Source organism: Hylobates moloch, unplaced genomic scaffold (assembly GCF_009828535.3).
Source record: "Hylobates moloch isolate HMO894 unplaced genomic scaffold, HMol_V3 SCAFFOLD_64, whole genome shotgun sequence".
In the NCBI taxonomy this organism is placed as follows: domain Eukaryota; kingdom Metazoa; phylum Chordata; class Mammalia; order Primates; family Hylobatidae; genus Hylobates; species Hylobates moloch.
In genome coordinates this window covers 1-14969 of record NW_026652339.1, presented here as the reverse complement: position 1 = coordinate 14969, position 14969 = coordinate 1, and the positions used below count along the sequence as shown (strand labels likewise).

Sequence of the window (14969 nt, the reverse complement as noted above, 5' to 3'; positions counted from 1 at the left end):
CATAAACTAGTTGGGCGCAGTGGCTCATGCCTGTAATCCCAGCATGTTGGGACGCTGAGATGGGCGGATCACCTGAGGTCAGGAGTTCATGACCAGCCTGGCCAACATGACAAAACCCTGTCTCTACTAAAAATACAAAAATTAGCCAGGCGTGGTGGAGCGTACCTGTAATCCCAGCTACTCAGGAGGCTGAGGCAGGAGAATCACTTGAACCTGGGAGGTGGAGGTTGCAGTGAGCTGAGACTGTGCCACTGCATGCCAGCCTGGGTGACAGAGTGAGACTCCATCTCAAAAAAAAAAAAAAAAAAAGTCATAAACTGACAAGGACAGGAGGAGGAATGGCGAACAGGATAACAGGAACAAAATTTTAGAAGTTGCAAACGAGCTGCACCAGTGGCAAATGACACGTGAGGCCTGGTAACAGGGAGTCCTGGGGCCCCAGTGGGCAATGCTGAGAGCTGAGCACTTTTATGTCACAGGATTCCCAAAAACCAGACACACATGGTGCAGGTCACTGCAGACTGGGAGGTGGTGATGAAATAAGGAAGACTGCGTTCAAAGTCTGTTTAAGACACGGCCCAGGCTGGGCACAGTGGCTCATGCCCGTAATCCCAGCACTTTGGGAGGCTGAGGCGGATGGATCATTTGAGGTCAGGAGTTCAAGACCAGCCTGGCCAACATGATGAAATCCCATCTCCACTAAAAATACAAAAAATTAGCTGGACGTGGTGGTGGACACCTGTAATCTCGGCTACTAGGGAGGCTGAGACACAAGATTCACTTGAACCCGGGAAGCAGAGGTTGCAGTGAGCCAAGACTGAGCCACTGCACTCCAGCCTGGACAACAGGGCAAGACCCTGTCTCAAAAAAAAGATGTGGTCCATCCAGCACACCGACTGTCACCCCAGTGTCCTGACACAGCAGGTGGACCTCCTCCTTCAACCCAGCAGCCAACAGATGGTTTATTTTCTAGAAAGGATAACGCAGAGGGGCGTGTGGATTGGAGGCCACAGATACATGGCAGAAAAAAGGGCATTTCTAGACACATCACCTTTCTCAGGAAGCTAACAGAAGACATGAATTATCCAATCTCGGGGGAAGGAGGATGGGGTGTGAAGCACAGGAGACAGAGGGAGGTGGTGGAGAACCACACTGAGAACACGGGCCATGGGAGGACCACGCACAGGATGCCAAGGCCCGCCAGCCCGCTTCTCCCTCTTGGCTCCCAGAAACCCGGCAGCCAGGCCCACACCCTCCAGGCAGGAGACAGAAGACTTCAGGAGACAGGCCAACTTCCAGGCCGAGCCACGGCACCCCACGGCAGCAACCCGCAGAGGGCCAACCCACTTGTGAGGGCTTTCTCTTAATAAACATACAAACAAGAATGTCCAGACATAGGAGGAAAATCAAAACAAATCAACAAGTGAAAGGAAGCAGCACATGATGCCAGGAAAAGCAAAACCTCCAAAACAAAATGGTGAATAACCCAGAAGGGAAGACGCTGCAGCGTGAACAAGAACAGGATAGAATTTAAAAAGGATCATTCCGAGAAAAAGAATTCCTTTACATTAAATATATATACGAAAGCTGACATGAAAATCTAAGCAGAAAGTTTGGTTCTGAATAAATCTCTCAAGAGCAGAGCAAAAAACAGAGATAGAAAACCGGAGAGAAAAATGATGACAGTTAGATGATCATCCAGGAGGTCCCGTATCCAATTAACAGGAATTCTAGCAAGAGAAGAAAAAATTAAATCATTCAAGAGAATTTCCCAGAACTCAAGGGTTTTGATATCTAGAGTTGAAAGACCTACCGATTAATACCCAATAGAGGGGACTGAAAATATTTTATTTTTTGAGACAGGGTCCTACTCTGTCACCCAAGCTGGAGTGTTGTGTGATTTCGGCTCACTGCAGCCTCGACCTTCCAGGCTCAAGTGATCCTCCTGCCTCAGCCTCCCAAGTACTTGGGAATACAGGCATGCACCACTGTGTCTTGCTAATTTTTCGTATTTTTTTTAGAGATGGGGTCTTGCTATGTTGCCCAGGCTGGTCGCAAACTCCTAGGCTCAAGCAATCCTCCTGCCTTGGCCTCCTGAAGTGCTGGGATTACAGGTGGGAGCCAACATGCCCAGCCTCAATGGAACATAGATCCAGGCCAAGACACATTATTATTTCAGAATATGAGTAAAAGAAAGAGCTCAAGAGCTTCAAGAAAGAGAAAACAGGTCACACACATGAAGGATGTGTAATTGGCACTGCATCGGACTTCTGCATACATAGCCACACTGTGGAGGCAATGATGGCGCAGCACATTGAAACTTCAGAAGGAAAATACTTCCGGTCTGTAATTCTAGACCTAGCCGAGCGACTGACCTAGTAAGAGGACAGACATCTTTAGACACACAAGGATTCGAGGGTTTAACCTCTTACACCCCCTTTTCTCAGGAAGCCAGTGAGGGTGTGCTCTGCCCACAGAGGAAGCAGGAGCAAGTAGCGGCAGAGGGGGGCGCGGGAGGCAAAGGCCCCCTAGGAGGTGGAGGGAGACTCCACCCTACGTCTGCAGCCCAGGGTTGGCAGGTTCCTTCTCAAAGGTCAAACCAATGATCTTCAAGGAAATTCAGGCACTCCGCAGAGATTAGGATGGAATTAGAAATTAATACAATGAAAACAGCATATCATTAACGCAGTGAAAAAACAGCATTTGACAGGAAATGTAATTCTGTGGAAAACAGAGAGTTTGTGCAAAAATTGTAAAATGATGACGGTTTCTTTCGTGGTTCACTTGTGATCCGTGTGGGTCCTGTTGATTTAACCCTAAACAGTGATGCAACTCCACTATGAGAAAACAGGGAGCAACAGGAGGTGGAAAGGTGATGTGTGCAGGGCACAGACCAGAAATGTGTGGCTCTAAGCCCTCATCTTCCGCAGCGGGCGTCAGCAGCTCATGCTGACACCGGAAAAATCAAGGAGACATTTAAGCATGTTATTTGGAAATGTGGACATAAATACCAAAAAGAAGAATCTAAAAGAGGTGAAAGCGATCCCCCCAGCAAATGCAAATTAAGAAAAAAAATTTTAAAGCCTTCTCTCCAAAATAAAGATCTGCTACTGTGATCCATTCTTACTGTGTTCTCCTCTAACCCTTTGAGAGCCCTCAACGTTGTTCACGTCTCAGGAATACCACCTTGTATCAGATGTTTCACGTTCCCACACATCTTCAGGAGACTATCAACACATCTTTTCTCTTTCTTTAGAAATAACAGTTCCTCCATTCTCCAATCCAGTGCTTCTTCCACAGCACATTTTTCATCCTGGGGTGAAAGACGTTTATCCTCTGGAAAATAAGAACAACAATAAAGTAACCCAATACAGCAAACAAATGCCATTTTCCATGGCAGCGCTTTGAATGCGCCCCACCTTCCCCGCCACCAGGAGAAGGACTAGGACGGTTTTGCACATAGCCACTTTTTCGAGATGGCCATTATTCTATCACTTTCCCGTGGTGTTCTTGAGAATTATAAACCACCCCTATCAACGTATGAGCAAGAAGAGATACTCATTATCAAGGCTAAGATGATCATCTCCTTTACAAAAATGCACACAAACGTGTCTTCAAGCTACTTAATGCCTCAGGAGCCTGAAGTGCGTATCTCGATTCGATGCTTACTCAGTTGCCAGATGTCAAGAAACTGATTCTTGTGCTTTATAATCAGCTCCAGTTGTCCAACTAAAATCGTTCCATTTAGGAGGTCACCAACAACTTTCGTGAACACAGAGTCAGCAGCAGCCATCAACTTCTTGCCATCCTCTGTAATATTTGCTAGTATTTCCTCATCGGTTCCTGAACAGATGAAGAACACAGTCAAAACAGTGGGCTCCCCACCTCCTGCCTCTTTGCCGTTACCATGGGAATTCCAAATAACCTCTTGTCCTGCCCCCACTTCCTCAAACACAGGCAATGGCTGGCCAGTGTCTCCAGATGCGCCAATCACTCCACTCCCTTCTGCTTTCCCCCACGAGGGTTAGGTCTTGCCCAGATTCATCCCCTGAACAACTTCCTTGTCCACGAAGATGACTCCCGCAATGGCCAAAATCAGCTGGGAGACACATTTCTCAGGTTAAAACCCATGTCCCCTTCAGTATATGGACGGACTGACTTCCTTTTTTTTTTTTTTTGACAGGGTCTCACTCTGTCTTTGTCACCCAGGCTTGAGTGCAGTGCCACAACCACAGCCCACTGTAACCTGATTTTCCTGCCTCAGCCTCCCGAGTAGCTAGGAACACAGGTGCACATCACCATGCCTGGCAAACTTTCAAAATTTTTTGTAGAGACAGGGTCTCACTTTGTTGCCCAGGCTGGTCTCAAACTCCTGGGCTCAAGAGATCCTGCCGCCTTGGCCTCCCAAAACATTAGGATTATACACATGAACCACCTCACCTGGTCTGAATATATTTTTTAAATAGAATACACAGAATCTTCTTTAAAAAGCCCCCGCCCTAGGAATACCTACAGCAGAAGAAACTGCACCAGGGATGCAGACATACCTAGCAATGCCTATCAGGATGGTCTTAGACATTTTCATAGCATATGCAAAGAGAGAAACAGCCATGTGATAACTTTATACTCTGTACATCTTCATTATCTTGCAAAATCTTGGAATTGATTTTATGACAAATTTAGAGGGAAGAATTTTTATATATGTTTCGTTTAATCACTTAGGATTTCTCTCCCAGTAATATTAGAGCCATACAATATTAGGAGAAGATGAAGCTTATCTGCACCATAAGAAACAAACATAGTAGCTTTATTAATCATTGCAAAAACTTGGAAGCAATCAAGATGTCTTTCATTAGGTGAATGGGTAAGCAAATTGTAGCACATCCACACAATAGAATATTATTCAGTGGTAACAGGAAGTTAGCTCTCAAGCCATGAAAAGACATGAAGGAAACGTAAATACGTATTACTAAGTGAAGGAAGCCAGTCTAAAGGCGACATCCCATAAGATTCCAGCCATAGGACATTCTGGAAAAGACTACAGGAAATGGGAGGGGTGCAGCACAGGATTTTGTAGGACAGCGAAACTATTCTGTACGATACTGGAATGGTGGACACAGGCCATGGTTTATCCAAACCTCAGAGAATGGACAACACCAGAAATGAACGCTACTGTAAACTATGGACTTTAGTTAATAATAATGTATCGATATTGGCTTATCAGCTGTAACAAAAGCACCACACTAACGCTGCATGTTACTAACAGGGTACTGCCTGTGTGATGGTGGGGGAGACAGATGACAACTCTCTGTACTTTATGCTCAATTTTTCTGTACACATAAAAGTGCTCTAAAAAATTCTATCCAGGCCAGGCGCGGTGGCTCACGCCTGTAATCCCAGCACTTTGGGAGGCCAAGGCGGGCGGATCACGAGGTCAGGAGATCCAGACCATCTTGGCTAACATGGTGAAACCCCGTCTCTACTAAAAATACAAAAAATTAGCCGGGCGTGGTGGCGGGCGCCTGTAGTCCCAGCTACTCAGGAGGCTGAGGCAGGAGAATGGCATGAATCCAGGAGGCGGAGCTTGCAGTGAGCTGAGACTGTGCCACTGCACTCCAGCCTGGACGACAGAGCGAGACTCCATCTCAAAAAAAAAAAAAAAAAAATTCTATCCAACTTATAAACAGGCTGGGCATGGTGGTGCATGCCTGGAGTCCCAGCCACTTGGGAGGCCGAGGCAGGAGGATCACGTGAGCCCGGGAGGTCGGGGCTTACAGTGAGCGATGATGGCATCACTGTACTACATGCTAACTTGGGCAACAGAGAAGACCTTGTTTTAAAATTAAATAAACTGCCAGGCACAGTGGCTCACGTCTGTAATCCCAGCTACTTGGGAGGCTGAGGCAGGAGAATCGCTTGAACCCGGGAGGCAGAGGTTGCAGTGAGCTGAGATCACAGCACTGCACTCTAGCCTGGGTGAGAGAGCGAGACTCCATCTCAAAAATAAATAAATAAATAAATACAAATAACACAAAAATGATCTTTTCAAGAGAGTAGCTTTTACTTATGCACTCCCATATTAATTCAGTTATTTGATCCCCACAACTTCCCTGATGTGTAGGAAGTTCAGCATTGATTTTGGCTGCTCCACATCCAGTGCCTTCTCACTAAAAGATATGAATCTAAGGTCTCACATGTCAACTGGACTCTAACGTTTTTAGGATGGAATATCTCTCTCTCCCCCTTGACCACAAAACACTTGGGGCGCGGGGGGCTGGGTGGGAAATCAGACAGCACAGTACTTCACTTTCTGTTGAGGTCATCGATGTTGGCTTGGACGTTCTATATTGTTCTCCAAATAAGACATACCTGGGTCTGGAGTTTAGTTTTTACTACTTATAATCTTTGAGACCTTAGGTAAGTTGCATTGCCTTCTCCATTTGTTTCCTGATCTGAAAATTGGGGGCCTTAAAGGGGACTTTCAGAAGGGTTGTCTCAAGGGCACTTCCCTTGCGACCCAGCACAGTCGCTAGGGTACAGCAAGCATTCAATGAATAGTGGCTGTTAGCATTAGTTATTATATACAACACAAGACACTCTGAGCCTTCCAGGGTCTCTCTATCCAAACTGCAGCCTTTGTCAAACATCAGCCCATCCCAATTCAGTATCATCCTGTCAAATCTTCTGCCTCCCACCTTTCCCAGAGTCAAGAAGACACCACCTTCCCTGAGCTCATGTTCCCGGCACTCCGGCAAACATACCACACAGTCTGAAGAGGTGCTTGACATCTGCCAACGTGAGCAGATGCTTCAGAATGTCATCCAAGTTGTCCACGGCTTCCCCATTGTTCCTAGGCCAGGACTTAGTGATCACAGCAGACAAGAGGGTGCCAAATTTCCGCAAATTAGAGCAAGAGCGTCCCTGAAGGATACTGGTCTGAGACTACAAGAAAATTAATAAAAGAGGGACATTTAGAAGTTTTTCATTAGTTTGTTTTGAAATAACAAAAGCAAATTACTTACTCAATAGCATTTCAGAAATCTACTGTAACTTGTTTTACAAGGCCACAAAAAGAGCAAAATAGTAAAACACTTTACATTTCTTCAAAAATTTTCATTTCCTTGTATACTGCCTCCTTAAGTGTCCAGCACCAGAGATGTGAAGACGCACACACAAACACACACCAACATAACCAGTAACCCTCCTTCCTTCTGGCTGCCAGTTTCTACATTTTTTTTTGGACTTTCATATCATGAAAAATACCAAAAATGAATAAACCCTTAATATAGCATATATTTTATGTTCCTAAACTGTAATTCTTTTAAAAAGCTGCCTATGAACAACATATACATTTTAATTCTCCTCCCAGAAACAATATTTTTCTTTCTTAGGTTCAAAGTTTCTGCAAAATATTTCAGTAATTAGTAAAAGCCACAAGGTTAATTTATAATAGATACTTTCTGACATTTAAAAGGATAAAAGAAAACCTTATCCAGCCACATGTTAAAGGAACTATACACCACAATCAAGTGTAATTTATCTCAGGGATGAAAGGTTGATTTAACATCAAATATCAGTTAATAACAATAGGAAAATATCGCATGATCATTTCAGTAGATACGGGAAAAGCATTTGACAAAATCCAACTCTCTTCTATGATTAAAAAAAAACATTCAACAAATGAGGAACAAAAAGAACTTCCACAAACTGATAAAGGGCATCTATGAAAAGCTCACGCTGACATCACACCTGGTGGCAAAAGACTGAAACCTTCTCTTAAGATCAGAACAAGACAAAGATGTCCACTTTCAACACTTTCATTAAACATTGTACTGGAGGTTCTAGCCAGGGCAGTTATGCAAGAGAAAGAAATAAAAGGCATCCAGATTGGAAGAAGTGAAACTCAATTCACAGATGATATGATCTTATGTATAGAAAATTTAATTCTCTCTCTCTCTCTCATGCACACACACACACACACACACACACACACACACACACACACACACAATTTGAGCTACCAAATGAGCTTAGCAATGTTGCAGGCTACAAGACACATGGAGCACTATGTGTCTAGACACCAGCAAGGAACGATCTGGAAATGGAATTCAGAAAACAATTCCAATTACAATAGCACCATCCCCCCACAAAAAAAAGTACTTAGAAATTTAACAAAAGAAGTGCAAAATTTAAACTATGAAAAATACAAAACATTGTCAAAAGAAATTGGCCAGGAATGGTGGCTCATGCCTGTAATCCCAGGACTCTGGGAGGCCAAGGCAGGTGGATCATCTGAGGTCAGGAGTTCGAGACCAGCCTGACCAATATGGTGAAACCCCAACTCTACTAAAAATACAAAAATTAGCCAGGCATGGTGGTGAGCACCTGTAGTCCCAGCTACTTGGGCACTCCAGCCTGGGCAACAGAGCGAGACTCCGTCTAAACAGGGAAAAAAAAATCTAATTGAATGAAAGAAATCCAACTTAACCTTGTTAAGACGGCAATGCTCTCCAAACTCATCTATACATTGAATACCAGCCCTATCAGAATCCCAGCTGACTTCCTTGTCAGTGGAAACTGACATACTGATTCTAAAATTCTTATGAAATTGCAAGGGACCCAAAATAGCCAAAACAATCTTGAAAAATAAGAACGAAGTAGGAGGACTCACACATCCCAATTTCAAAACTTACTAGAAAGCAATGGTAGTCCAGTGTGGTACTGACACAAGGATAGGCAAGTAGATCAATACATAGAATTGAAAATCTAGAAATAAATCCATATATGTATCGTCAACAGATTTTTGACAAGAGTGCCAACATCACTCAATGAGGAATGTAGAGTCCTTTCAACAAATGCTGGGACAACTGGATGTCCACATGCAAGAGAATGAAACAGAACCCTTACCTCACACCATATACAAAAAGGAACTCAAAATGGATCAAAGGCCTAAATGTAAGAGCTAAAACTATACAACATTTGGAGATAAATAAACATAGGAGTAAATCTTCGTCACCTAGGATTTGGCAAAGGATTCTTTGACACCAAAAGTACAAGCAACAAAAGAAAAAACAGATATGCTCAACTTCTTCAAAATTAAAGACTCCTGTGCTTCAAAAGAAACCAACAAGAATGTGAAAAAAAACCACACAGAATGGGAGAAAATACTTGCAATCATATATCTGACAAGGGACTTGTATATAGAATAAAGACTCCCAACTCTATAATAAAAAGACAACCCAATTTAAAAATGAGCAAAAGAGGCCAGGTGTGGTGGCTCATGCCTTCAATCCCAACACTTTGGGAGGCCAAGGAGGGAGGCTTATGTGAGTCCAGGAGTTCAAGACCAGCCTGGGCAACATCTCAAGACCCTGTCTCTACCAAAAAAAAAATTTTTTTTTTTTTTTTTGAGACAGAGTCTCGCTCTGTCGCCCAGGCTGGAGTGCAGTGGCATAATCTCAGCTCACTGCAACCTCCACCTCATGGGTTCAAGTGATTCTCTGGCCTCAGCCTCCCAAGCAGCTGGGACTACAGGCGCATGCCACCATGCCCAGCTAATTTTTTGTATTTTTAGTAGAGACAAGGTTTCGCCGTGTTAGCCAGGATGGTCTACAGGTGTGAGCCACCGTGCGCGGCCCACAGAAATTTTTTTTTTTTAATTAGCTGAACATGGTGGCATATGCCTGTAGTCCCTGCTACTTGGGAGACTGAAGTGGGAGGACCACTTCAGCCCAGGAGGTTGAGGCTGTAGTGAGCTGTGATCGTGCCATTGTATTCCAGCCTGGGTGACAAAGCAAGACCTCTTCTCAAAAAAAAAAAAAAAAAAAAAAAAAAAAGCGGGGGGGATGAGGGGCAAAATATCTCAATAAACATTTCTCCAAAGAAAATACAGATAAATCCAATAAGCATATGAAAAGATGCTTGATATCATTAGTTATCAGAGAAATGCAGTTAAAAACCACAATGAGGCCGGGCACGGTGGCTCACGCCTGTAATCTCAGCACTTTGGGAGGCTGAGGCAGGTGGATCATGAGGTCAAGAGATCGAGACCATCCTGGCCCACATGGTAAAATCCCATCTCTACCAAAAATACAAAAATTAGCTGGGCATGGTGGCACATGCCTGTAGTCCCAGCTACTCGAGAGACTGAGGCAGGAGAATTGCTTGAACCCAGGAGGTGGAGGTGTTGCAGTGAGCCAAGATCACGCCACTGCACTCCAGCCTGGGTGACAGAGCAAGACTCCATCTCAAAAAACAAACAAAAACCACAAGGAGATACCACTTCATACCCACTAGGATGGCTAGAATCAAAAAGTTAGATAACACATGTTGGTGAGGATGTGGAGAACCTGGAAGCCTCCTATGCTGCTGGAGGGATTGAAAATGGTTCCAGCTGCTGTGGGACTCGGCCGACAGTTCTTTAAACAATTAAACATGGAGTTACCATATGATTCAGCAATTCCACATCGAGGTATACACCCAGGAGAAATGAAGACATACACCCACACATAAACATGTACACTAATGTTTGTATCAGCAGATTTATAATAGCCGAAGAAGCAACCTAGATGGCCGTCAATGGACACATGGATAAACAGGGAATAATATTTGGCCATGGAAAGAAATGAAATACAGGTTGAGCATTCCTAATCCCAAAATCCAAAATACTCCAAATCCAAACTTTTTGAGTATAATGATGCCACAAGTGAAAAATTCAACATACAAATACTTAACACAAACTTTGTCTCAGGCACGAAATTGTTAAAAATATTGTATAAAATTACCTTCAGGCTATGTGTATAAGATGTATATGAAACAAGTGAATTTTGTGGTTAGACTCTGGGTCCCATCTGGAAGACATCTCATTATGTAAATGCAAATATTCCAAAATTTGAAAACATCTGAAATCCAAAACACTTCTGGTCTTAAGCATTTTGGGTAAGGAATACTTAACGTAAACTGACACATGCTACAATATGGATGGACTTTTGTTGTTATTGCTTTTCGAGACAGGGTCTTGCTCTGTCCCCCAGGTTGAAGTGCAGTGGTGTGATCATGGCTCACTGCTGCCTTGACCTTCTGGTCCCAAGGGAGCCTCCCACCTCAGCCTCCCAAGTAGCTGGGACCACAGGTGTGCCCAGCCATGCCTGGCTAATTTTTTTGTTTATTTTTTAGTTTTTATAGAGACAGGGTCTTACTCTGTTACCCAGGCTTGTCTTGAACTCCTGGGCTCCCAAAGTGCTGTGATTACAGGCGTGAGCAACTGTGTCCAGCCTGGATGGATTTTTAAAACATTATGCTCGGCCGGGCACGGTGGCTCACGCCTGTAATCTCACCACTTTGGGAGGCCAAGGTGGGTGGATCACCTGAGGTCGGGAGTTTGAGACCAGCCTGACCAACATGGAGAAACTCCGTCTCTTCTAAAAACATAAAATTAGCCAAGTGTGGCGGCACATTGTTCTTTAAACAATTAAAAGACTCTTTAAACAAAAAGTAGCTGTAATTCCAGCTACTTGGGAGGCTGAGGCAAGAGAATCACTTGAACCTGGGAGGCAGAGGTTGCGGTGAGCCAAGATTGCACCATTGCACTCCAGCCTGGGCAAAAAGAGTGAAACTCTGTCTCAAAAACAACAAACAAAGAACAACAACAACAACAACAACAAAACATTACGCTCAGTGAAATAAGCCATACCCAAAAGGCCACATATATGATTCCATTCATATGACAGAACAGAGAAAGCCACAGAAGCAGTTGTTTATGTTCAGCGATTGTTTATGCCTGCAGAGGGGAGTGGGTGGCTAGAGGGGAGGAGGATGATGGCTAAAGGGGACAGGGTTTCTCTTTGAAGTGATGAAAATGCTCTGTCGTTAACTGTGGTGATGACTGTACATATCTGTGACTACCCCAAAACCTGCTGAACTGGAACTTTTGACGGAGGTACCGTATGGCATATGAACGATATCTCAACAGAGAGTTAACAAATAAGGGAAAGGAAAACCTTATCAATGGTATCAGTCACTTAAAAAATTAGAACCCCTTGGTCCCCAGAATTCAATGACCTCAATGTTTCTGGACTTCCCCTGTGGCCGCAAGGCGGTGCTTGTACAGGGATTAAGTGTCCAATTAGGAAATGTGAGCGGGGGAGCCGTGGCCAGCAGGGAGCTTCCTCGTGTGGCACTGCCTGGGAGACTGTTCCTGGGAGACAGAGGGGCACAATCTCTTCCCCTTTGCCAAAAAGAGCTAAATAAATTGATACCATTTTCCATTTCACACATTTTGCTTCCATAAATGTTCTGTCAACCTTTGGAGTCTTTTCCTGCACACCTACTGAGCAAGGGTTAACAATCAAACAAACCAGCAGCCACAGTGATAACAGGGCCGTCTGAGGAACGGCCTGCAAGCCCGTGTGACTTGTGCCACACGCGCACGGCCGTGATTCCATATGGAACACATGCAGGATGGTGCGAGCAGCAGGGACTGTGCAGTACACCCAGGAATCCGGAGAGAACTGGATTTCAGCGCCATTGCCCTTGGCGAGGGAGGAGGGTGCCCACTTCCCAATCTCTGAGTTAGCAGAGGAGCTGAGACCCAGCGGGTGCTTCATAGCCCTTAGCTGGGTCATGGAAGAACACAGCTGTGAGCCCGAATCCGTTTCCCCGGGAGGAGAGGTTGTTCACCTGGCAGGCTGAGCTCACGGCTTCAATGACGCATTTCTCAAAGGTCTTGGCCACACTGTCCTCTAAGCCATTGGTGTCCCAGTGACTATTGCAGTAGGCAGTGATCTGGGAGAGGGGTTTCTCCTGCAAAAATCGAAGGGGGGTGGTTTCAGAGCTTTCGGATGCAGCGCTCCAGTGCTCTATGGGATGAAAGTTCTTTCGTCATTTTTACTTTCCCACTGTTTTACCGTTTCCCCCAATTTTAAGCTTCTCCCGGCCCACGCAAAGCATGTCCTCCCTGCCCCCGACCAGTGGACCAAAGGCTAAAATTTAAAAGAGTCTCTTTTCCCACTCTGCAGAAAAAGCACCTGGCTTGCAAAAACAGGTAAGTTATGAGAAATAGGTCATTTTTCCTTGTTTCTGACTTTTCCCTTTAAAGATCCATTTAACAGTTACATATCGGCCAGGCACGGTGGCTCACACCTGTAATCCCAGCACTTTGGGAGGGTGAGGCAGGTGGATCACAAGGTCAGGAGATCGAGACCATCCTGGCTAACATGGTGAAACATCGTCTCTACAAAAAATACAAAAATATAGCTGGGCGTGGTGGCGGGCACCTGTAGTCCCAGCTATTCGGGAGGCTGAGGCAGGAGAATAGCGTGAACCCGGGAGGTGGGGTTTGCAGTGAGCTGAGATCCCGCCACTGCACTCCAGCCTGGGCGACAGAGCGAGACTCCGTCTCAAAAAAAAAAAAAAAAAGTTACATATAAAACTCTCATATCACATAAAAGCTAATTTTCCTCGAGCCTCAGGCCTTAATTCAGCATGAGGGGCATGTCTGTGTGTCCTCCACTTGTGTGTCATGAGGCTCCTGTCACCAACGGGCCATTTAGACTTGCTATGGGTAGGCTTGGCCCCTCCTCTGCCTGGGGCCCCACCGATGGAGGCAGGAGGCAGAGAAATCCTGTGCAGACAGGGGCAGGTCCCTGGCAGAACCCCACCTTCCATCCGAAAAGCCTGAAACCCATGGTCCAAAGTGAGAACCTCTATCCCTGTGTGCCTGCTCTCTCCCCACTGGTTCCTTCAGAGTAATGTCTTTTTACCAATAGAATGTTGCTCTTTCCAAAACTACCTACGGCCCACCCTGCCCTCTATCTCGTGCCTAAAAAGACCCCAGACTTGGTAGTGAGAGAGAAGTAGCTTGACTGGAAACAGGTGACTTGACTTCAGAGGGATGGCTGGACTTCCAAGGAGAGAGGGTTTAACTTTGGAAAGATGTCCTGACTTCAGGGAAGAGCCAGCCAGACACACCTGGACCAGAGGAAGACTCCCCACCTGACCCATCCCCTCTCCAGCTCCCCTCTCCACGGAGAGCCATTTCCATTGCTTAATAAAATTCTCCACCTTCACCATCCTTCAAGTGTCCAGGTGACCTCATTCTTCTTGGATGCTGGACAAGGGCTTGGGACCCACCGAGTGTGGGTACCTAAAAGAGGCTGTCACATTGGCCCTGGCAGAGGGCAGCCACCCTAGGCAACAAGGCAAGGGGCCCACTGAGCTGATAACACACCACTGTCCATAGACAGCGGAGCTAAGAGAGCACTGTAACACACCCTCTAGAGCTTTGGAGGTTGCAGGCACCTCAACCTGGGCACTGCTGCAGGGCCTGCACGGAGCTTGCTCCTGCCAGCTCCCAAAGCAGCTAGCCAGATGCCACACTCACCCACGTGCTCCCTCCCACAAGGGGTTGAGCACGGTGGGCCAAGTAAACACAGCATCCCCATCGCAAGTCCAACGAAGGGGTCAGGAAAAATCCTGCACCCCCATGATGGTGAGATCCTGGGCCCTTGTTCCTCTCTGTCCTCTCAGTAAGACTCCGAAGCGCTCTTCTGGGGACAGACTGTAAGGGCTGGATCAGAAACAGAAACACGGAGCTGTGATTCACCGCATCCCTGCCCACAGAGAGGCACCGCTGAGATCTCTTGGCTGTCGCTAATGGTCTGGGGTTCTCCAGCTTGCCTTCACGCCCTGAAAAGACTGTCCCCGAACTTTTGGTACCTGTTTGAGCCTCCATTCCATGTCTCCCAGCAACGACTCCTTCCAGCCATGCTCCACGGGGAAGTGGATTTCCACCAGCCGCCTCCAGACCTGCAAAACCCGCACACAGGTCACACCCACTCTCACGACTAAATGCCACAGCACACTCCCATGAAGGGAGAAAGACAGAGCATTACGGCAATACAGACAGCACGGGACTCCGCGAATACCAGAGCTCTCCCCAGCCTTCATCAACAGTGAGCCGTGCTAGTGGC

At 45.8% G+C, this 14969-nt stretch overlaps 1 protein-coding gene across 2 annotated transcripts in view; it reads right to left on the bottom strand.

The window, feature by feature from the left end:
• Positions 1-14790, bottom strand: part of LOC116463785 (E3 ubiquitin-protein ligase RNF213) — a 77852-nt gene extending 63062 nt beyond the window's left edge. Inside the window, exons 1-5 of one of the 2 annotated variants that reach the window (XM_058434843.1) lie at positions 14716-14790; positions 12679-12801; positions 6762-6942; positions 3670-3843; positions 3187-3336 (exon numbers count right to left, since the gene is read on the bottom strand). In XM_058434843.1, coding sequence (XP_058290826.1) covers positions 3187-3336; positions 3670-3843; positions 6762-6942; positions 12679-12801; positions 14716-14736 — 649 coding nt within the window. In that variant the 5' untranslated portion in view covers positions 14737-14790. Of the gene's footprint in view, positions 1-3186; positions 3337-3669; positions 4119-6761; positions 6943-12678; positions 12802-14715 lie in introns of those variants that run through there. The other variant, XM_032147048.2, reaches the window with a different exon arrangement.
• Positions 14791-14969: the final 179 nt, after the last annotated feature.